This window comes from Micropterus salmoides, unplaced genomic scaffold, assembly GCF_014851395.1.
Source record: "Micropterus salmoides isolate LMB-PRFRI ecotype aquatic unplaced genomic scaffold, ASM1485139v1 Ms_hic_scaffold_9, whole genome shotgun sequence".
NCBI lineage: Eukaryota > Metazoa > Chordata > Actinopteri > Centrarchiformes > Centrarchidae > Micropterus > Micropterus salmoides.
This window is the reverse complement of record NW_024044681.1, coordinates 33,432,176-33,454,440: the sequence shown is the minus strand read 5'-3', so window position 1 is coordinate 33,454,440 and position 22,265 is coordinate 33,432,176. Positions and strand designations below refer to the sequence as shown.

General features: G+C 40.5%; 1 protein-coding gene across 1 annotated transcript in view; it reads right to left on the bottom strand.

Annotated features, from left to right (window-relative positions):
* Nucleotides 1-3,863: 3,863 nt before the first annotated feature.
* The window catches only part of usp25 (ubiquitin specific peptidase 25), a gene marked incomplete in the record, with an annotated part of 38,751 nt that continues 20,349 nt past the window's right edge, over nucleotides 3,864-22,265 (bottom strand). Inside the window, 16 exon segments of the mRNA XM_038707617.1 lie at nucleotides 3,864-4,748; nucleotides 6,665-6,857; nucleotides 9,033-9,156; nucleotides 9,480-9,559; nucleotides 9,775-9,853; nucleotides 10,538-10,716; nucleotides 12,777-12,872; nucleotides 13,636-13,809; nucleotides 14,901-15,040; nucleotides 15,834-16,097; nucleotides 16,855-17,083; nucleotides 17,190-17,260; nucleotides 17,418-17,656; nucleotides 19,298-19,462; nucleotides 19,627-19,722; nucleotides 19,820-19,947. Coding sequence (XP_038563545.1) covers nucleotides 4,576-4,748; nucleotides 6,665-6,857; nucleotides 9,033-9,156; nucleotides 9,480-9,559; nucleotides 9,775-9,853; nucleotides 10,538-10,716; nucleotides 12,777-12,872; nucleotides 13,636-13,809; nucleotides 14,901-15,040; nucleotides 15,834-16,097; nucleotides 16,855-17,083; nucleotides 17,190-17,260; nucleotides 17,418-17,656; nucleotides 19,298-19,462; nucleotides 19,627-19,722; nucleotides 19,820-19,947 — 2,430 coding nt within the window.

Genomic DNA, 22,265 nt, shown 5'->3' with positions numbered 1-22,265 from the left:
CATTCATCTCCTCTGGGCCTGACTACTGTAATGCCCTTTTTGCCAGACCTCCTAAAAAGATTGTGGGATGACTCCAGCTCATTCAAAATGCTCCAGCCAGAGTGCTCACTGGTCTCCTAACTGTACCCTTGATCAGTAAATCTGTTGAAGGTGCATTCAGTTAATATGGGCCCACTCTATGGAACAAACTGCCTGATGATATAAGATGTGCCACAACTGTGCTGTCTTTTAAAAACAGGCGTTAGGACCTACCTGTTCTCTCAGGCCTACGACTAGTGCACCCATCTCTCTGTCTGTCCATTTGTCTCTCTCTCTGTGGGTTTGTGTTGGTGGCTGGGCAGAGGACTGATTTATTTTATGAATGTTTTTCTTTTATTATAGGTCTTTAAATATACATTCATTTATTTTATTTTGTTTATATTTGTTGTGTGTGGAGTGGACTGAGCTGACATTGTATGAAATGCCCTATATAATTACATTTGACTTGACTATATAGTCTCAGCTGTTTTTCTCCTCTAACAACTGCAAGTCATGAAATTGAGTCCATGGGGTTTAAATTTGGATGCTCTTGGAAAACCAGTTCAAACTACCAATTAAGCCTGTCCATCAGTATCATGGACTGCATAAACTGCCACTGTTTCTCCTCTATAATCATCACAGAACTTGGCTTCATGCCCCCACTTCCAGTCAATAGAAATAATGAGCAAAATTAGGGGATGTCGCTGCCAATAATGATAATTAATGCCCCATAAACATTTGCAACCCAACATGGTCTACTTAGATAGGTCTATCGAAGGCCAACTCAGAGGTGGTTACACACAAATGCACAGAACAATGCAGATGATAACACTGGTGTTTTTAAAATGGGGGTAAGCAAGGACAGCATACAGTTTAATAAATAATACATTTACAGGTTAATAAACAGACAGGGTGGATTATTAATCTTCAGATGGATACAGATGACATAGTGTAACAGGTGGTGTCGCAGAGAGTCTAGATGCTCTGACGACGAAGGATCACTATGGAGTCGCCTGTTGTCACAGTCCACAAGGCCGAGCAGGTCATCGGTGAGCTGGTTAACTTCCAGGCAAATGACACTTGCTCAGATGATAACAGCTTACTTGTCACAGTTTTGACATTGTGTTTAAAAATGAAATGCTGTAAAATGTGAAAATGAAAAGGATTTAATGAATTCTGATGTGTTTAATTCAGAATTTGTTGTGCGTGTATATATATATATATATATATATATATATATAAAATCATTATAGTGAACTATTGTACCCCTTTTAAAATGTCTATTTTTGTACTGTTAAATAAAGGTACAAAATTGTCAGGTACAAGACTGGTCTCTATAAGGTACAAACCAAAATGGTACAAATATGTACCCTATGCCAAGGGTACAAATTGACAAGCCATTGTAGCCCTAGAGGTATAATTATGTACTTTATTATTTGGGAGTGTATCTGGCCTCTGAAGATCATTATTGTTTATTTGAAAGTGACTTGGATCAAATCAACACATTAACCACCTGCTGTCTCAGTAGACCATAAAGATGGGCTGAAGTGAAAGCTTCCTTTTTTGATTTTGTTTGCTGAATGCACCTCAGCCTTTTTTATCCCAATGTGAAAGGAGAGGTATGATTAGAGCAACTCTCCAAATGGCCTTCAGTGGCCGGATGTGAGAATATTTGCTTAATACCAAAGGAAACTAAACAGATATGAGTCAGCAGAGCAAATATTAGTAAGTCCTGCTTTGCTGCTGTCACAGTACTTTAGTTTTGCTCTTCTATGTATGGCTTGGTTTGGGAGTAGACATTTTAATTTCAGATAATCGGGATAAATCTGCTGCCTTTCTGTTTGTGGGAAATTCTTTATTACGGTAACACATTGAAATTTAAGCTGTTAAAACGCAGTGTACCTGCTTTCCTGAGGTACCATATACTACTTTATGCTTACTACAATTCAGAGGAAAATACAATTTTTACTCCACTATATTTATTTTACTATATATACATTTATTCTGCCAGAATTATTTATTTTTCGGATATAGATTTTACACAAAGAAAAATATGAATGTGAAAATATGATATAAAACACCAGTAATAATAATTAATATCAGTGGTTTCCAGTATTTTGGGCTTGACAGCTTTTGTGGCCCTTCATCACATTTCAGATGCAGTTCTACCAATGACACTCTAAACTTCTCACATGGTTTCATTTAAATTATTTAAATGTCCAAAGAGTTACAATTGTCTTGTTCTAAAAGTCTGACCAAAGTCCAAAACAGATATGTGGTTCTTCTTTGTTCTTAATTAAGTAAAAATGGTACTACCACAGTATAAAAATATTCTCTATAAAGTCATTCATTCAAATGTGTACTTAAGTAGAAGTAACGTGTATTAGCATCAAAATCTACTTAAAGTAATGGGATCAAAATAATTATTCATGCATTAATGTGTTCATCACTTTAATGTTGAAGCTGGAAAAGGTGGAGCTCATTTCAATGACTTCCATCTTTCTGGTTAGCTTGTGAATATTAATATGAAGGATTAAATCAAACAACCCAGCATGTGCCAGGGTTGAGAGTCTAAGTGTTTCAAGAACTGTTTGCTCTACTTGTTTTTTTTAATGCTGAACAGCTTGTGTGCAGCAACATGGGTTCACCACTCAAAAGAACCTCCAGCCAATGACATGACATGCTTGTGGCTGTAAATGTGGCTGAGTGATTAAAAAAAAAAAAAGAAAATACGGCCATAAAAAGCAGACACAGTTGTAGCAGACAAGCTGTCAACTGACGGCCGACACTGGCACACAGAGGCGTGAAGGAATGCACAAGCAGTTGTAACTTGTCGATTGAAGTGCATCCCGGAGAGTCAGGCAGCTTGTCAGCCTACTGTAAGCCAAAGTTATTGTAAGTGTCCAGAAGTTTGGGTTCATATTTTGTGATCCTGACAGCTGTTCTTCCAAACTCCAGTAAATAACTGCCTTCAGTCAATACAGACAAACCATACTGTACATGTGTCACAAGGTCTGAGGTCTCATTTTCAAGGGGGAGAGAGACAGACACCTGGTTTAACAGAGGTCACTCCATGTCTTTAAAAAGTGCATTTATACACATCTAAATATGTCGATACACTTTGAAGACGAGTGAAACGTCAGCTCCTCTAAAATCTACTCTTGTCATGACAACATAGAGGTGATGTGTGAATGTTACCATGTATGTGCAACATACTGAAGAAAACAGGATCAGGATCAAATAGTTCCAGAGTGATCACTCTTCATGGTTCTGGATTATAGCTTACAGTTAAATTCTAAATAAAGCCCAGCATATTCACAACCATTTTAAAAAGATGGCTTTGATTTTATGGTCTGCACAATGCTGGTAGCAATGTTTTGAAAAATACTTCCTGCCTTCATTACACAGGTTGTTTGAAGTGATCAGTGTTACCGGAAATTGGTATTACTTCAGGAAATTAGTCCAAAATTGCATCATTAAAAACCCCATTTCAAAGCAGCTAAAACTGAGTTTCCTATTTTTGTATATTTATTATTTTGGCCACATGCTGTATGCTTTGGAGTTTGTATCTCCATGATAATGAAAGTTTAATAAGCTGCATAATAGCAGCTGAATTAGCACAGCGGGATGAAATACGGGTTTGTTTCCTGACCAGATCTCAGGTTTGACTCAGTCCATTCATGTCAGTGTGACTTTGAGCAGAACCTCTACTTACCCTGACGACTGTCGGTCGCTCTGTCCAGCAGCTTAATGTCTCAAATGAAAGGGCATGTTTCACTGATATGTAATGTCAATACTAATGTCAGTAATAAGATATTGTTGTGCAAGAAAAAAGAAAATCAACATCAGGCAAAACATTTGTTTATTTGGCCTAAAAGGGCCATAAATAAAATTTTATTCTCTCGATTTATTAACAAGCCACAGGAAGTCCATGGCTGTCTACCACAGCACTTAAAACATCTCATTCTGGCACAGTCCACAAAGACATGAGGCCCATTTGAGATACTCTGAGCCGCGGATAAATCTGAAGGCTCTCTTCCTTACTTCCTTAGAAAAATAAAACAAAACATGGTAATACTGTACCAAACTGGAGGCTGAGCAGCAGGGTGATCCTTTTCACGCAGAGAGGGATGCTTTAGGAAGGGTTAGGAGTGTGGTCGGGGAAGCTTGAATCAAACAGCAACAACAACAATAATAATCTATGAAAAACCCTCAAACTCTTTTTTTTTTTTTTTTTTTTGCAATGCTGAAGCAGAATGTGCTTGGCTCTCAACCACTGCATGATTGCCACTGTTTTTCCATCAACTTCTCCTCTCTCATTTCTTTATTCCCTCCCAACAGTCCATCCTCTCCTCCTCCTTCCTCCGTTGTGTTTTGCTTAAAATAAAATTGAAATAGTATTTATAATGATAAAACCTATAGCAGCAAAAGAGTAACAGAGGAATAACAGCTAGAAGCGAGTGACCCCTGGATTTATAAAGGAAGGCATGGGTTAAGAGAGGTCCATGGATTTCTGCCCTGTGATCAGGGAGAGGTGTCTGGCCGTCCCTTCCGAGCTCATCTTCCCTCGGTGGGCACCCTGCAGATGGCGGCCATGATGCGGCTGAATCGCTCACACAGCTCCAGGGTGGAGTAGGAGGGCAGCTTGGGAGGGTCGTGGAAGCTTTTGATCTCCGTCGAGCAGTCCAGTAACTTGGGGAGGAAGTCGGTCAGCTTTTCCTGGAGGTTGGCTGCCAGCAGGAGGAGGACAGACAGAAAGATAATAAGTGATTAACTTGCATCACAATGTAGTGAAAAATCAGATTCTTAAGACAGAAATCACAGGGTAAATATTTTCAATGTGATATCACAAGTAGCTTAAAAGCATGTTCCACATCAGACACAGATTGTAGAGCTCCAGTGGACAGAGGTCTGGGTGATAATACTCAGCTTTCCCTGAACAAAGGCCAGGAACTCTGAGAACAGGCTCTGTGAGGAGTGGACTGATACTGGAACATACTGATAAAATACTGAATCCTCTCCAAACCTATTTTTCTACCAGGAGATTATTTTCAGGAGCATCCTCTGAACATTTCTAAATCTGACAGACATTCTGATTTTCGTTTCAGCTCTCCCTGTATGCCATTGAATCTATTTAGGCCATTTCTGAAGAAAACTGGTATACGCTGATGTGATGATATACTGACAGTGAGTCAAAGGGCCAACCAAATTTAGAGTCACATGCATGTTGGCAATACTACTGTAACTGTGTGTTGACATACAAGGCGACAAGAGCATTTCGCGTGGCTTGTTTACATACAAAGTCAAATTCGTTCCGAACAGTATGGATAACGCGCTTGTTTTGACAGTTTGCTGGTTCGCGCGAAAATTTTTCAGTTTGAGCGTGAAATTCGCATGAAGCTATGTTGCGAAAGCCTATCAGGGGTGACATTGTCCGGACGACTTCAGACCATTGTTTGAAGAGGACCACGGAGAGCGGAGGAGTGAAATGCTGTTAAACTGCAGGGAAGTACAGAAGAGCAAGCCGGGAGCAGCACTGCAGCTTTTAGACAAATAAACACCCGCAGTCGGTCTGGATTCTGCTCTGACAACAGTTAACTGCTTTTACTAAATTAGCTTTTTACTTTAGTGTTCGGAATTACAACGTTGATTTATCTTCACTCGAGCTTCTCTGCAGCTAGCTTCCGTGCACATCCAGTTCCACTGTTGTTGTTAGCGTCGGTTAGCATCCACAGTTCTGCTGGACTACGACTTCATATTTATATAAAAACCGAACAAAACTGGACATTACTTGGAGAAAAGAAAGCGAGGAAGTTGAGCTACCTGGTGAGTTCAGAAAATATGTGTCTGTTTCATTATTACAGCTATTGTTGTACTTTACCGTGAACAAGTTAGCATAGCCCCGATCGATCCGAACTCCATTCAGAAAACAAACATTTTAGAAGTTGTTGTCCTGCTGTCTTGCTGGCAGACCTGACAAATGTTTAACAAATCTGCATCATAATGTAGTTTTGTCTGCATCAGTTTGATCCGTTTATTACAATTAAATCACAGCAAAATGTTTACGGAGTTCATACAGCTGTAGTAATCGCAGGTTGTATTTATTCGCGTTATCGTGTTGTGTGTGTGAATACTTGGCAGTTGTCCAGTGATAAAACCCCTGCGAGGAAAGCGCCGAAGGATAAAATTTGCGTTGTATGTGAACACACAGTAAGTCCCACTATTTAGCATTTCTAAGCAGCATAAAACATTTAATAAATAGCTTATAATAGAGCTGCAACTGATAATTATTTTTATCAAACTGATTAATCTGCTGATTATTTTCTGGATTGACTGATTAATTGTTTTGTCTACAAAATGTCAGATAATTAAAAAAATTATAATTTCCAAGAGCCCAAGGGGATCTGTCCAAATTGGTTGTTTTATTCAAAACCATAGACATTCAGTGTACTCTTATATATAAAAATCATCAAATTCTCACAAATTGCTGCACAACCCACGAAGCCTTTCTAATGTGTGAACTGAGCAGTGGCCTGATTATGACGATCTTTGGCAGGGGTACAGGGAATGTACTAGTAACCTAAGACTTCAACTCTCCAGAAATATCTAATAGGCCGTGTCTGTTCCTCCTCTCCCGGGGACTCACATTCCATCTCTTGGCCCAGGTAGGAGCACCAGCGGTTCCTCATGTCCTCCACCGCCAGCATGTCCCTCTCAGTGTCGTGGATCAGGAGCAGAGGGATGCAGGGCACCACCAGCTCGTTCATGATGCCTAGGCCCGTGGTCACCTCCGGCTCTTCTCCTGACTCAAACATGGCAGCCGCTTGCTCGTTTAATTTCTATTGGGGGGGTGGACACACTGATGAATACATAACATTATATGTGTTGCTAAAACAATTCTCTAATACATTCATTCCTTGTACATCTGATATAGCCCTGAGCAGCACCCCAGACAAAACTGAAACAACTGAGCCCATACTGACCTAGTTAATATAAAAAGTTAATATTAATAGATGTTCTAACTCCTACTACTGTTCTTCGTCTTACTTCAATTTGGGAGAATGTCATAGTAACTTTTGGATCTACAGTTCCCAAATTTAGGGGTTTTGGTGGATGCAAGCAAGAAGTAAAATGTTGCCACAGAGTCATTAGTTAGCTGTGGGCTTGGAACTGATTTAGTCAATACTGGCACCATTGAAAGTATGCCCAATTAGCTATCAGCAGCTCCTGTTTGCAATGAATGTACAGACAACTATCACTGGATCACTGTGATACTTAAACTTAATGATTCTCAGGCAAGTTCTGCAGTTTAAAGGGGCGTCTTTTTTCAGAGATTTCTAAGCTGATTTATGACAGTTATTCATGGAGGTAGTATCCTCAGAAAGTGTAAGTGTAGAGTTCTGACTCAAAGGAGGAGTACGTATTTTGGTTTTTGAAGTACCTTAGCCTGCCTCCAATGAGCTGTAACACAGCCGCCGCCGCCTGCTCCGACTGCTGATGTGTTTATTAACGGGCCAAATCAGCAGCCAAACAACAATAACTAACCTTCAGTTGTTTTTGGAACTCTGGCATGCACCTGTCTCTTTCACCTCTCACAGTCTCTTTGCCTCACATCTGGTGATCCACATTCCCCCGTCAACTCTCCTGCTCCCCCCCTGGGGAGGCCCCTCACAGTTTGAAAAACTCTGCTGTTGACTCAAGCATTGGGATGAAAGGCCAAGTTGTCCTCATGGCTTTTAGACAGCAGAATGTCTTGGCCAAGAAGAGGAAGATTACTAATTACTCTTAATTCTGGGAAATAACTGTCAAATAACATGCATTGCTGACTCTGCTTTGCTTTTTTTTTTTTTTTTTTATATATTTGTGTTATCTAATGTTGTTGTTTTTCCTCCAAACAAATGTTCTTGAGTGTCTACATTTTTACTGTGTCATCCATTTCAGCGTTCGTTATGTTCTTTTCAGGGAAGTTTTCCATTTCTTCCAATAGATAAGTGCTGCAAAGTAATCCCACATACATCTTTATTTTCACAGAATATTCTAGAGCCAGTGGAACTGAAGTGGGTCCAGCCTTGCTAGCATTCATGTGGATACAAGCTTTTCTTCCTGTTCTTGGCCAAAACCACCTTGCTGTCACAGAAACTCACTGACCTCATCTCTGAGGAAACGACACGTTTTTTTGCAAGCCAGTTTGGAATAGGGGGACTGCAAGGCTGGATTTGCAAAACATCCAACTACATTTACTGTGTCAATGTTAGCAGTGTTTTCAATTAAAACAAGAGCTGAAGGTAAACAGCTGAGCGGACGCAGCCAGAGGTTCTGGCCAGAGATCTAAGATGACCGATCAGGCTGTGCAGAGCTGAGGTTTGAGGTTAGCTGAGGACATGCTTGTGTCTCATGGTAATGTGTTTACACTCGCTGGCCCTCCTGCTTCCTATTCCCACTCCAATGATTACATTATGAGCACAATGCTGGTGTAAGGTTACTGAGTGCAGCAGCGAGAGGGCTGCTAAAGACCAGTACGAAGCTGATCAGACCAAAATACCCTCAGTCCTAACCAATAATACCAGAGCGCAGCCTGGAACTTGGTGGGGGTGAAATGAAAAGGGGCTCACATCACAACTCTGAAAGGATTTTCATCTGTCAGTATCAGATGAAAAACCTTCAGCAGAATCTTTTGTGGGCTGCAAGCGAGCCAAAGCAATATCTCCGCAAAAGCAATTTGATTATAGTACCACAGCTCGGTATTGAAGGGGAAATGTCTGGCCATGTTAGTTTTGCTGAGTCACTTTAGCAGACAAAGTTTGATACAGAGGAAAGTGAGTGACAAAGAAGGGATGGTCCGATCACAACAAAAGACCTCCTGCATTCTAAACCTGACCCTGTACAGAGCTATAGCCCTCTTTGTAATCACTGTTAAATGTGACATACAAGTAATAAAAATTTCCACTCATTTCAACAGAGAACTGACAGGTTGTTAGAAATGAATCCCTGTGTTACTGCATGCACTGCCTCACCAGCAAACACTCTCGACGGTAATGGCCAAGCAGCTCCTCGTCGTGCCCTCGGTACAGCCCTTTTGACAAAAGCTCCTTGTTGTACTGGTACGAGTAAATCAGATACATCAGAGCCTCCACATAACTGGGGAGAAAGAGATATCCAGATGTTCAGATAAAATAGCTTCAAAGCTGGCCTCAAAGCTTAGAGGAACCCATTTCAAAGGTGAAATAAACTTGATGAACCCACGGCACAACTATAAAGCTGGGAGCTACACAGATTGTAAGTTGCTGCCCTCTGCAGGGGACGTTTCCACATTTACTGGCTGCTACAGATGGGAATTTAACAAAAAATAATGTGCTACATTAAACTCGTATGAGTTAAAGCTCTTACAAGATAGTTGCAGACTGAGTTAAATGTTTCCACTATTAGATATTGGGAGGAGCCCTGGAAAGGTGTCACCATACTTGGTCTTCTGAAAGAGCTCCAAGCCCGTCATCATTAAGATGGTTGTCTCGCGGAAATTCCTGTAGGCTTGATGCCACATCTGATTAAGATAAACAGAAGTTAATACAGAATTTCACTGAAATTCAAATCCAATATTAAAATTAGCATTGACAAGCAAATACTAGCATTTGTAATGATTAACTATGTTACAGCAAAGGCTATAAAGACAATCTATGATGCTGCATTACAGGCTGTATAGAAGGACTGAAATCTGCTATTTAAGATAAATAAAACCCAGAAAACACCACTGCTGACCTCATATTCATCCATGTTGACCTCCTCAGGCTTAATTAGGTCCAGTTTGGCACGTGCAACGTTCATAATGCTCTTACATCTGTGGGGGAGGTGGGGGGACAGGAAGGGGAACCTGCGTTAGCGATGAGTCACAGCGAGGTACTCCAGGAGATGAAACAGTCCACTCTGCCCCTAGGCCTTAACGTGGCCTAATGAATCACTCTTTAGTGCTGAGAGGAGAAGTGAAACACTCCTCCGGAGGCTCCTATTGAGGCCACATGCACACATAAATCTAATTATCTTGCTCAAAATAGAGGAGAGAGGAAAAATCAATTTTTCACTCATGAATATGGATTGAGGCCAACAAGCGTAGTCAAAAAGTTTTAAGAGATAGTAATGGGCGTTACGTACCCTAATGACATGTGCGTCACAATGTTAATGGGGAGGGAATCTTCATATTTGCAGCAGTATTAAAAAAGCCATTATTACACATGCGTCTCCTAAGATTTGTGTTTGATTCAAAGACTGAGGAAATTTGCAGCATAAAAGCATTGTCCAGATGAGACACTGTCGGTCTGTGCTGACAGTAAACCTGCGTGTCCTGTATGCCCGAGTCAAGGTCTCTGCTACCCTCTGCTGGTCATTTTGAGAAGGTGGGTTTATGTAAATTATAGAATGTAATCCTTTAAGGGACTACATTTAAAACAACCATAAAAAAAGAGAGAACAGAAGGTACTTTATTGTACACCAGATTTTTGTTGTGGCAGTGAGTAGTCTAACCTACCTCTCATCGAAGGCCAGGTTCCTGTCAGCAAACTGTGTGAGCAGAGTCCTCTCCAAGATCTTCTTGGGTGCCTGGTTTTGGATGAAGTAGACGATGATGTGCTGTAGTCGGTAGTCATTCTCAGGAGGAGTGTCCTCTTGGGCAAATCTCAGGAGACGAGCATACTCCAGCTTTATGGCCTGATCAGAGACAAAAAGAAGTGACCAGTCATGGTTAAACGCTCTGACTAAAGGTTGAGGTTGTATGGACATGGATACTGTTCCTTATTCAGGTCCTCTTCAGCCAAGAACTTAAAAGGTAACCACATAGGATTTTACTTTACAATTAAATAAATTTCAATTGTTCAGATTATGAACTTCTAGACAGATAACTTCGAGCTGGCTTACAAAGTCACAACGCACTTGCAATTTTAGGCTCATACTTCTTCAAAACATACACATGGTTACATTTAAATATTTTCTGTAAAATGCTCGGCTTTATGTTGAATAGTATTCATTTTGTTGCTTTGCATGTTTTTCATGTGCACAATGTCTTTGCCATTAGTAAAGTTTGATGCTATTCCAATGTTTTGGGGTTGGTTCTCAGCTGCCCGTCTGCTAGTTAAATTGCCCCTCAAGCCGTCTTTTGAAAATGGTTAACCGTTGAAAACTTTCATTAGAAATTTAGAAAAGAATTAAAAAAGTTATTAAATGTAATACATTACATTACTTTTACCTTTTAAATGGCGGAACTTGTTATTGGTAACCTATTCCTATATTCCATTTCTAAAGTAACCTTCCCAACACTCTCTTCATACAATATCAATATCATATCAAATACTTTAGCTGGGGACACACATACGCTCACTCTCTTTAACTCTCTTTCTCACTCTCTCTGAAGTGGAAAACTTATGCACTTAAACAGGATTATTATGGAGGTAATCTATATATGAAAATCTTTCCCAATACATTCTTGGATACTGTGAGATCCTTATTTGCATCTCGAATTTTCCCCTTAGAAATTCATCTCTATTTTGCTTCACTATTCATTGGCCCTATTGAGAAGCGACACAGAAAACTTTTTAGCTCAGCTTACATTTTTGACTGCTTTATTTCTTGAGAGAGAGGCTCAAGTGCTCAGTTTAAAGGGATGGGCTACAAGCATTGGATAACTTAATTCCCAGAAGGTTTTAAACAAGATGATTTTGGCAACAATATAAGTGCTGACAGGATTTGGCTCATTTCAATAATCTAATGTTCTGCCCAGAAAGTTCAGCGGTTCAGAGCTGAGCACCAGTGCAGCACAAGTCTGAATAGGGGAGAGCGGGGTGATTTGAGCCTGCGGGGAAGTTGAGCCAGCCCTTGTTTCTCGGCAGCCATAGACAAAATTGATCATGTGACCACACATTTTTTGAAGAGTCATCTATTTTACACAACCTGTGATGGAGAGAGGCCCATGGAATATGTGATAAGCACATTTAAGATCAAAAAACTGTTTTTTGCCGTTCAAAGTCATTTTTACATTTTATGTTCAAGGAGTCCTGATTCTTGTGTCTGAACAATTACAGGTTACAGGTTTGAGAAAATGTGTTAGTGCTTTAGGAAGTTACAATATGAGGCTATACTGTTACCCTTAAACTGCTGGATGACACAATTTGGTTAAAATGGCAGGGATGGGATAATTTGAGTGAGCTATTTTACTGTAATTTTACATTGCATTCTTATGCATCACCGAAATGATGTGACATTATGCATTTTAGACCAGAAACCATCATGACAGACACGCTTCAACTCCTATTGTGGGAATGGACAGAGTAGTGGGAGAGGTACAAAAATTCATCAGGTGGCACAGGACATGATAGTGTTTGAGTTTGCATGTCCCCAATGAACATGTGGCTCAACTTAACCCTCATATGGGGCAAACTGAGCCAAGAGTCCTTTTTTTTTTTGGAAATCCATATTTTGATAACAGTTTATTTTAGAATCAAATTGATCGTTCTCAGGGATGCACCACATCCTAAAATGTCCTCACTTTAAAGACACCTGGCTCAACTCACCCCCACTCTTCCCTACAGATAATATGTGAGGTTTGAGTTACTCTGTTGAGTTACATTGTCACTGCAATAGTTACTGCACTGTGTTTCTATCTTTCTATCTGCACTGTAAGAAAGTACAAGAAGAAGACCAAGAAATGGATACACATGAAAGAGCAGGTGGAATGAGTGTGAAATGAGGAAAGGTAAAGGAGAGATGGTGTGTACCTTAAAAAAGGCTGCCTCAGGCCCATTCTTTTCATATACGCTGCTGGATTTGCCAATGGCCATAATTATACCCTGCATGTTGGGGGTCATCATTGCCTGCCCAGGAAGCAGGAACCATGTTAAACAAAATAGGTCCTTGTGACAAACCGAGCAAGGTCAACCGCTATGTTATGTGCTCTGAGGCACTACAGTAAAGCATACCACAGTAGGGGCATGCCAGACATCACTCAGCAGTCCATGCATTGGTTAGAGTGACACAACATTGAGGGACACAGCCAGTCAGTTCAACGGCACAATGCGCAATCCTCACAAGGATAATGTGTGACAACCAAGGCAGCCATATGACAGCTGTGTGTGGGACAGATAGCTAACAGAGCAGGAGACAGGCTGAACTGCTGACAGCAGCAGACAATTCTACACTCAGAACATACTGACCCACAACTACAGATGAGATCAAGCCAACCGAAAGAAAGGGGAACTATGATTCCATCATCACTGCATGAAATCAATGCAAACTAACATAAACATCCTTGCATTTGGTTTTATTTATACAGGCGAACACTAAGCTTTCTGCAAAAGGTCAATCTGCCTTTGTGCCAAGATGCAGACCGGCTCAAGAAGAGACTTTTCACACAAGAGTAATGCAGGAAGGCCAATAAAGGGGTCAGTCTTATTGTGCAGCATTTTCAGACTCAAACCAATCCTGTAATCCGTTAACATAAAGTGTCAGATTTTCTCAGGTGTGAAAAAGCTTATGCAGAGCCATGTGAAGGAGCGATGATGCTCTCAGTCCATACATCAAACAGGCACAGACTTCTAAAGCACAAAAAGAGAGAACACTTGTCTGGGCGAAAGCTACCTCGTCATCATACCCCCCCTCTTCTGACTCAATAACAAAGGTCCCCACGTTAGGAATGGCCACCTCTACTGTGTGCTGGCCAAGGGACTCATCCTCGATGACGAGGTCAGGAGGAGGGGTGGACGGGGTGCTCACCTGGATCTCAGGCTGAGGGGAGGTGGGAGGGGGAAGAGACTGCAGAGAGAATGGGACAGATGAAACAGGAAGGACAGGGCACTGATGGAAAGGCAAGGAACATTAAATGTAGAGGAATGAAATACAGTGAAAACTCCAGCTATGCTTGTAGTATACACAACAACTGTATTGTCAGACCAACATGTTTCCGCTTGTGGCTTTCATCAAGGTCATCCAAAAATAGTACTTATCAAAAAAAAAAATTTCAGAACACTACAACATGTAATGTGGGTTTCCCAAAAGACTGATACACTCTCAGTGACTTTTTAAAACTGGACTTGACAGATCAAATAACTTTCAGTCCTTGTTTGGACAGACTGGACACAATTATTAGACATGGTGTTGGAATCTTGATTAAAGGATAGGTTCCCATTTATTCAAGCATGTCTTAAAACAACACTCTCATGCCCATATGTAATGAAACATTTTTTGTAGTTGTAATAAACTCAAAGGAGAGGGAAAAGGCAAAATACATAATACCACCTCTTGAAATGCTTCTCTGGTGCATTTACACTTGTACTGTCATGAGGTCAACCACTATCCGATTGCAATCCGATCACCCAAAACACATTTTATTGTCAGGTGTGTAAAGTATGTATGTGGGGAACGAGCCATAGTTCTCCTGTGCAAAAATGTGTTCTAAACTTCAGCTGAGGCTTACAAGAGCCTTCAGCAGCAGTTAGTCAAATAAGTATTTTATAAAGGTTTAGTATTTTAGTAAAAAATCCTGTCTTTGTGTTACTATCCCTCACAGCAGCTCAGCATATTTCACATATTGAATATAGCAGCTTTAAAAAGCTCTTCTACTGACACTTAAATGTTCCATTTCATGAGCCTAGTATGACACATTTAATAAATAAAATAGGATCCTGAGCAAACAATTACTTCTAATAGTATTCTCAGAGTTGACTTACTCAAGGGGAAAAGAGAACTATGGATGACATGAAAGACCAAATAAAAAGGCAGGTGGATACACTTCAGTTTGTTGATTAATCGTCAGAAACCAACATGTAAGCCAGGAGGCACATGCTGGGTGACGATGACTTGGTGCTGAATGTGGCGTACTGTGTGTATTTTCATGTTTTACATACCGCATTTAACAATGCTTCGGGGCTTCTCTCCTCCTGTTCCGCAGCAGCCCTGGAGATGGCCCTCTCTGTGTCCTCCTGCAGATGCTTGGAGTCATTTGTGGGTGATGGCTGCTCCATGTACTCTGGGTCCTGCTGGGGTACTGAAGGAAGGCAACGACATCATCAGAGAAATGTAAAAATGCATTTTTTTTATGTTTCTACAACACAAATGCCAAAACTGCTGTCCATCGTAAAACGAAACTTATGTCGCCTCAGCAACAGCATGACAGCAGCTGAATAAAAAGCAGCCGGTGTTCAGCCAGCAGACCACAGACAAGGTAACAGTAACGGCAACTTTAGCATTTAACTGAAATGATTGTTGAGTTAAAGCCAAAGTAAGCTGCAGTCCTCAGCTGAAAATGTACACGTGCGTTTGTTGTTCTCCTTTTTAGGCCGTGAGTTGGAACCTCACAGTCACGAGTTAACTGGGTTTCGGCCGCCACTGCCCCCAAGCTAGAGTACTTCTTAAACGACGCATTGATGAATCGTTGAAATAATCTATCGAAGCTTCGAATACTAAAATCATCGCAGCCCTACAACCTAGTAACAAATACCTTTCAGTGCCTAATTTTAGCCAATCAACATACTGTGTGTTCACCATAATCCAGTAGAAATACATCAATACAATACAGTGCTGTGGGCTGAATGATGAACCTCACAGCTGACTTTTATACAGCCAGCAATTTCTAGTGATATATTGTGAATATTGTACACATTATTATACACAATAACATGTCAAAGGGAGTTAGAGTTGTAAGGCTGCATGCCAATATTTCAAGGTCATCTCCTCATTTCATCTCTGGGGAACAAGAGTTTTTCTGTATTTATCTTCCTACAAAGTATTGATTCTCAATTAAGTATTCTACTCTGTGTTCTGAGTGCCAGGACCCTGACCTGTGTTGTCTGGAGGGCTGGACTCAGTACTCATGGGCTGAGGGGAAGAGGAAGAAGTAGGGGTGCTGGATGCTGCCGAGGAAGCAGCGGCGGCTGCTGTGGCCAAGGCCAGCTTCTCCTGTTGGGCCTTGTGGGCTTGCAGGATGTCCCACTCTTCAATCTCCTTGTCAAACAGCTCATTGTCCTCCTTCACATACTGCTTCAGGTCCGGAGGCAGTTTGTCCATGCCACTGAGAATCTGTCCCGTTTCTTTATCAAACTCCTCTACACAGACAAAAGACAGAAACAATAAAAGTAATCTGGTCTGCTAAAAATCTCTTCTAAAACATGTGTTCTTTTAAGAGTAAGTAATAATATTATAATTTTATATTATAATATTATAACTTTTGTCATCACTCCCTCAACATAAATTGAAGAAGACTCAAACCCAGCCCGGGGTTCTTGTCACAGTTTGTCAACAGCAGGCCTGAGCTGGCTGAAACACTACAAATAGTTTTCTCCAAACAGGAGAAATGGCAATACAAACCCAGTGGAACCAACTCACTACTTTGATTTAACAGAGCCAAAAGATAATAGAACATTGGACATAACTGCTATTTTATTCTACTGTTAAATTAATTAGAAGCAACAGTAATGCAGTGTGGTTACTAGGGGTTTAACGCACAGCTAGTATCTGTTTATGTCACAGAAATAATATCTGTATTCATATCTGCATTTGGATTTATACCAGAAGCGGGCAGGGTTTACAAAGCAAGTAGCAAGTGATGTAGAAAGAGTCAGAAATCCGGCAATAAAAGGTTAACCAAGAAATGCTTTTCATATGATGATAGTAAACATTTCCCCCATGACTGAATCAGTCCTTCACCCGACAAATAAATAGCAGATGTTTTTTTTTTGGCCTGTAACTGTAGCTTCAATAAGTGTTTTTGAGAAAAATGATGAGTGAATACACAATTAACACAACTGTGCATCAAAGATACATTTGAACCCTACTAGTGGTTCAACTTTGGTCCATGCGTACCTTCTATGAGAAAGGGCTTCTTGTCGTTAATATACATGAGACAGTAGGCACTGGCATTGCGGTAGCCTCCGAACGAGTCCCTGACCAGCTCCTCCCAGGACGACTTGGTGACAGAGATGTCGTTGTACTTCATCCAGCAACGCTGATGTGGGTCGTAGATGTAAGCCCAGTAGTGGCCCGCATTGGCCTGGCCTTCATGGACCAGCACCGCATGAAGCCGGTATGGAACCTGGAACAACACAAAGGAGAAACAAAAGGCTGATTAGTAAACGGAGCAGTTGATGTATGTCTTTTTGTATAGCAAATATAACGGATTACAGAAAAGTGCTGCTCACCTGCATCATAGATTTGTCAGAGTACATTAGATCAATGGTTCTGTGGATTCTGGTTATACTGCCCTGCAGATCTGGTGGGAAGAACACCATATAGATGTGTCAGTAAGTGCCAATTTCATGTTTCCTTTTGCAATATTACAGTAAAAGCAATGGACAAGTTAATGACGCTGAAGGATCCACAACAGAGACAAGCATAAAGGGCTGTAAATGGGAGGCAGGTAGACCTACCACGGGTGTCATTTTCCACTTCACTCCTCCAGCGATGCAAGCAGCCCTCGAGCACACTCAGCTCTTCTTCAGTGATGTGGCGCGGGGCAGGGTGCATGGGGAGGTCGGGAGGTAGTCGGGACTGCGTGAAGGGCTTATGAATGGGTACTCTCTGCTGCTGGGCTGCAGCCAGAGCTGTAGTGGGACCTGAGGCCGGGCCTGAGCTCTCTAGGGGAGGCAAGGAGTCCTGCTCGGCTGTGCTGGAAGGTGAGAGACACAGTTTATAAAATGAAACTGTCCAATATTCCAATACCAGCCTTTCTGCAGTTACAAAAAATACAACAACAATGAAAATAGAAATCCTATTAAGGCTAGGTGGGTCAAAGCAGATACCACCTCAAGAAATGTTGACAGTGCCAGCGAGGTCAGCTAAGGGCAGTGTGGCCACAGCATGGGCTCTGATAAAGGCAGCTCACAGTGCATTGTAGTTTATACAGTATGTATTACACAGGATGGGTCTGCCCTCAGGTTACGATATGATAAAAATGTAATTGAAATTGAATTGTGCAAATCGTTTTTCCACTGCTTGTTGCAGAATCATTATTTTAACAATGAAATAGATAAAGAAGACTAAGATACCATTAGCCATGCTAGCAGCTGTGGTATGTAGTGCTTTGAGCTACTTGCTACCATCTTCACAATGACAATGCTGTGTAATATCTTTATCATCTTCATTTACCATGTCACCAAATTAACATTTGCTAAACGTAGCACTAAAAACAGAAAGTTTTAGCTGAGGCTGATGGGAATTGCATTACTTTTGCAGGTATTTTGGTCATTAACTGAAGTGATGGACAGATGAAAACAAAGACCAGTTTTCTCAAACAACATTCCTTCAATGTCTTCATCTGAATTATTTTGGGGTTTAAATTGGCTAACACTACAATGTATCAAATAACAATGTGAAAACAATGGTACACTGTTAAATCGGTCACTTGCAGTGATGGGCCCACAAATAATTAGCAGCTGTCCTCAGCTTTACAGAGCTTTACAGAGAGTTTCATCTCATTGTTTAGCTGTCTGGCCCGTAAATACTGTTATAGTGCAGTTTTCAGCCAAACAGGCCAGCTGTTTTCAGGGAGAAAAAAAAAAAAAACTCTAAATCCCCATGGTACACTACTTGCTCAGCACCAAACAGCAGACAGACACATACTGGAGCATTTAACAGCTAAAGAGCTGGACTAATGTTCGCCAGTTAGCCAAAACATTTTCTCCAAATAAATGCTAATTTTAATCCGCACTAATTTTGTTAACTGTCTGCTAATTAATTTTCCATCTCAATTTAAAAAGTGATGATATGTTAATGCTGTGTTCACAACATGTTTCAGCTGCCTCCAAGTGGCCAAAGAACATCACACAATCATGACTTGCCAATTTATTAACATGTGTTTGGAAAATGCTCTCACTGCGACAGCTGATTCAGGGTCTTTATGCAGGTTGCTGTTCAGGTGAACATTCTCCATTATAACAACTGACAGCATAACATTCCCTGTAGTGTATGTTCTTATAATCTTTGTAAACCGTGTTGTCAAAATGACCAGGCAAGGTGAACAGGCAGCATTCACCAATTCAACAAGCAATTTATGGGAAATCTGTGCAGTTGAGAAGGTTGGCAGAATTTGACCTGGAACACTTGTATGAGCTACCATCATGAGTAAGAGGGGTTTCAGATACAAAAATGTTACTGCAGTAACTCCCTTTGATACTTTTCTTTTTATTTGGCCCTGTTTGCACTCCCTTTATTTATCTCTCTCATCTTCTCATGCTTCCTGAAACTGGATGGAAAAGAGGAAAAGCAATGACAACAATCAAACAGCAGGCTGTCTGTTATAAAAAATTGCCTTAGTGGGGGCGGCTGTTGTCCTGTTGTGCCACCGGGGGGCGCTGATGAGTCAATGTCTTCCACTGGGGACGTGCACACTGGCTTACTTGAGGCAAACTCCATGGCGTACTGGAGGACATCTGCCAGAGGAAACCTCTTGGGGCCTGAGCCATAACTCAGATACCTGGGAGAGAACAGAGAGAAAGAGTGAGTGTCGAAGAGATGCAGGGAAGCAAAGGGAGAGAGAAGTAAGAGTAGAGGGGACGGTCAGATTGAAATATTATTCTCCATGGCTGTCTAGAGAGCTTTGTTGACCTTGGCTAAATAAACAGGTATTGTAAGTTTTACCTCTCCAGTCGCTGTTGAAGCAGTGTCAGATGCTCTTTCAGCCTCCTGATCTCCTCCCTTTTGATCCTGGTTATTTCCCTGTTCCTGTCCATGTACCTAACAAAACAATGACCACAGCAACAGATTCAGTCCTAAAGAGACTTGGTATTAATGGTTACTTGCTTGACGAATACCATGGTAATATTTCTATTACCTGTCCATGTACAGCATAGAGGGGAACTCAAGCTTGTTGTGGATCTTCTCAGGTCGTCCCAGTGCTTGGTTAAATTCAAATCTTGACAGTTCAAAGGTCAACACAGGAGGGAGTTCTGTGAACCAGTGCTGTAAGACAATTGGATGTTGATCTTGAGATAAATTCCCATATCATGTTAGAATACAGATATTGACAAAAAAAACATTTCCCCTTTACAGTTTCTTCAACATTCGCCTGTCACAGATCTCTATAACAATATTTATTTTTCAATATCCCCATCTGGGACAAAATATTTTATTGCTGCTGATTTGACCTGCATCCCAACATGGTAATGCATAACAATTGTGAAAATCAAACCTTCCATTACACGAGTCATTGTCATAACATTAAAAAGACCATTTGCGGTTTAAAAGCCCATTCTGAAATCTCTTTGTTTAGATGAAAGTTTTCCTTTTTTGATGGACATTTTGCCTTAAATGGCGGTATCAACTGAGACACAAACAGGACGTGGGGGCATCCATTTACTTTATCATTTATTTCTTCATTTGGAATAAAATCTTTCTCCCCACCTCTCTTGCACTACATTGACATTACATTTCTTTTTAGGGGCACTAGAGGAAAATTAAGGGGCAATAACATTTTTAAGAAAACATTAATTCTCTTTTTATCAACATACAGCATGCATAAAACACAGGGGCAAACTGACTGAGATAACTTTAGAATTTTTAAATATAAGATGTGCTTCGACAGAGATGTATTGTGCTTCCTGAATGCATACCTTTTAACGACAGAGTGGTTGGGGTTTTAGCATTTTATTTGGTCTGAATCCAGAATCTAAGTTGCTTATTTAATCTGAAGCCTTTCAAGGCTCTCTCTCTCTGAATTATTATACTATTGATAGTTGATAAAAAATAAAATTAAATTAAAAAAAAGGTACCGTAAAACTCTGAATAATAGCCGGGCTTTTATTTGCTAAAATCGCTGAATTGACCCTGCCTTTATTTGGGACAGGTCTTTAATTCTTTTTGCACAAAACTGAAACTACTATGAAACAGTTTATTTATTTCAAACAGAATAATACTTATGTAGACAGACTAAAGGAATATATAAATAATCAAGGAACGGACACATTCGGACTTCACGAGCGCTTCAAAGTTAACGTGAGTCAGCACTTCCTTTTCCTCTCTTGTAGCCATGCAGGTTACACTGGTAAATCTAGAAGAATTAGACTTTGGGTATTGTTTCCAATAAATTAACAACAGTGGTATTGTGGAGAATCTAACCAATCTAATGATATTCAGCATGTCCATACTGACATATTGATCATACATTTAAACATTAATATTTATATTAACCATCTAAGCAGCTCAGAAGCAGCTAAAGCAGGCGATCGCGCGGGGTTTAAGAGGTTTTATACATCCAAAGAACTTCTATAAAAACCAGACCAGGCGTTTAATTAAGGCAGGCCGTTTATTTGTCAAAATGTGTGCCAGTAAAGGAGGTAGGCGGCTATTTGGGACTCAGCCATTAACTGAAGTTTTACGGTAAATTAAAAAAAAATAATCAAGTTAAAAATCAATAGTAGGGATACAGTGAATGTTCGGCCACTAAAATTAATTGGCAGAAAAAAGCAAAATAAAGCACTTTGTTGTTTGACCAGTCAAAAGACTGAATAAATTTTACTGAACAATTACGTTGACATTTCGGCAGTGTGGAAGCACTTTAAAGTGTCCAAGAAAGACGCAAAAAATCGCCATTTGCAGACGCTGTTCTGCTGAACTGTCTCCTAGCACATCCACTCCATCTGTGGCTGACTTCTTTAGAAAAAAACACTTTGAGTGTTTCTGTCACTCGTTTGTAAGAAGGCGATTAAGCTAGCTGCACCTAAATTTGGAGTGCAAACGTATTCAAGCCTTTATGGTAAATCCACTAAAACGGCCCAGAGTGAGCCGACAGGCAGGTCAGCGACTCCTGTCAGTTTCTCTCTTTACAAAGACAAGTGTTGCTGTGTGAGAGTCCTACCTGAAGAGAGGCTATGAAGTCTTCATGTTACATGATACGAGAAGCACATACAACATTATTTATCAAATTGAGTCGGATTGATGAATATAGTGCGAGTATACCATAGACTGTATATAAAAAGGAGTATACAAATGTGACAATGTCTGGTTTTCAAAGTAAGGTGTCTATAAAGTATGGAAATAGGATTAATTGGATTGGCAGATTTTGCCTGCGTACACTCTAATTTCCTTTACTTCACCTGAATTCATTTTCTTCTCTGCAGTCTCTGCTTTATTGTCCACTCCGTGTTTATGTGGGGTGAAGGAGTCAGCTCTGTATATCATCTCAAATGAAAGAAGCCCATTGTGATGTCATCCTCCAACTCATTTTGTGATTTCACCCTTACCACCTCTGCTAACCATTTTTGTGTATTCCTACATGATAT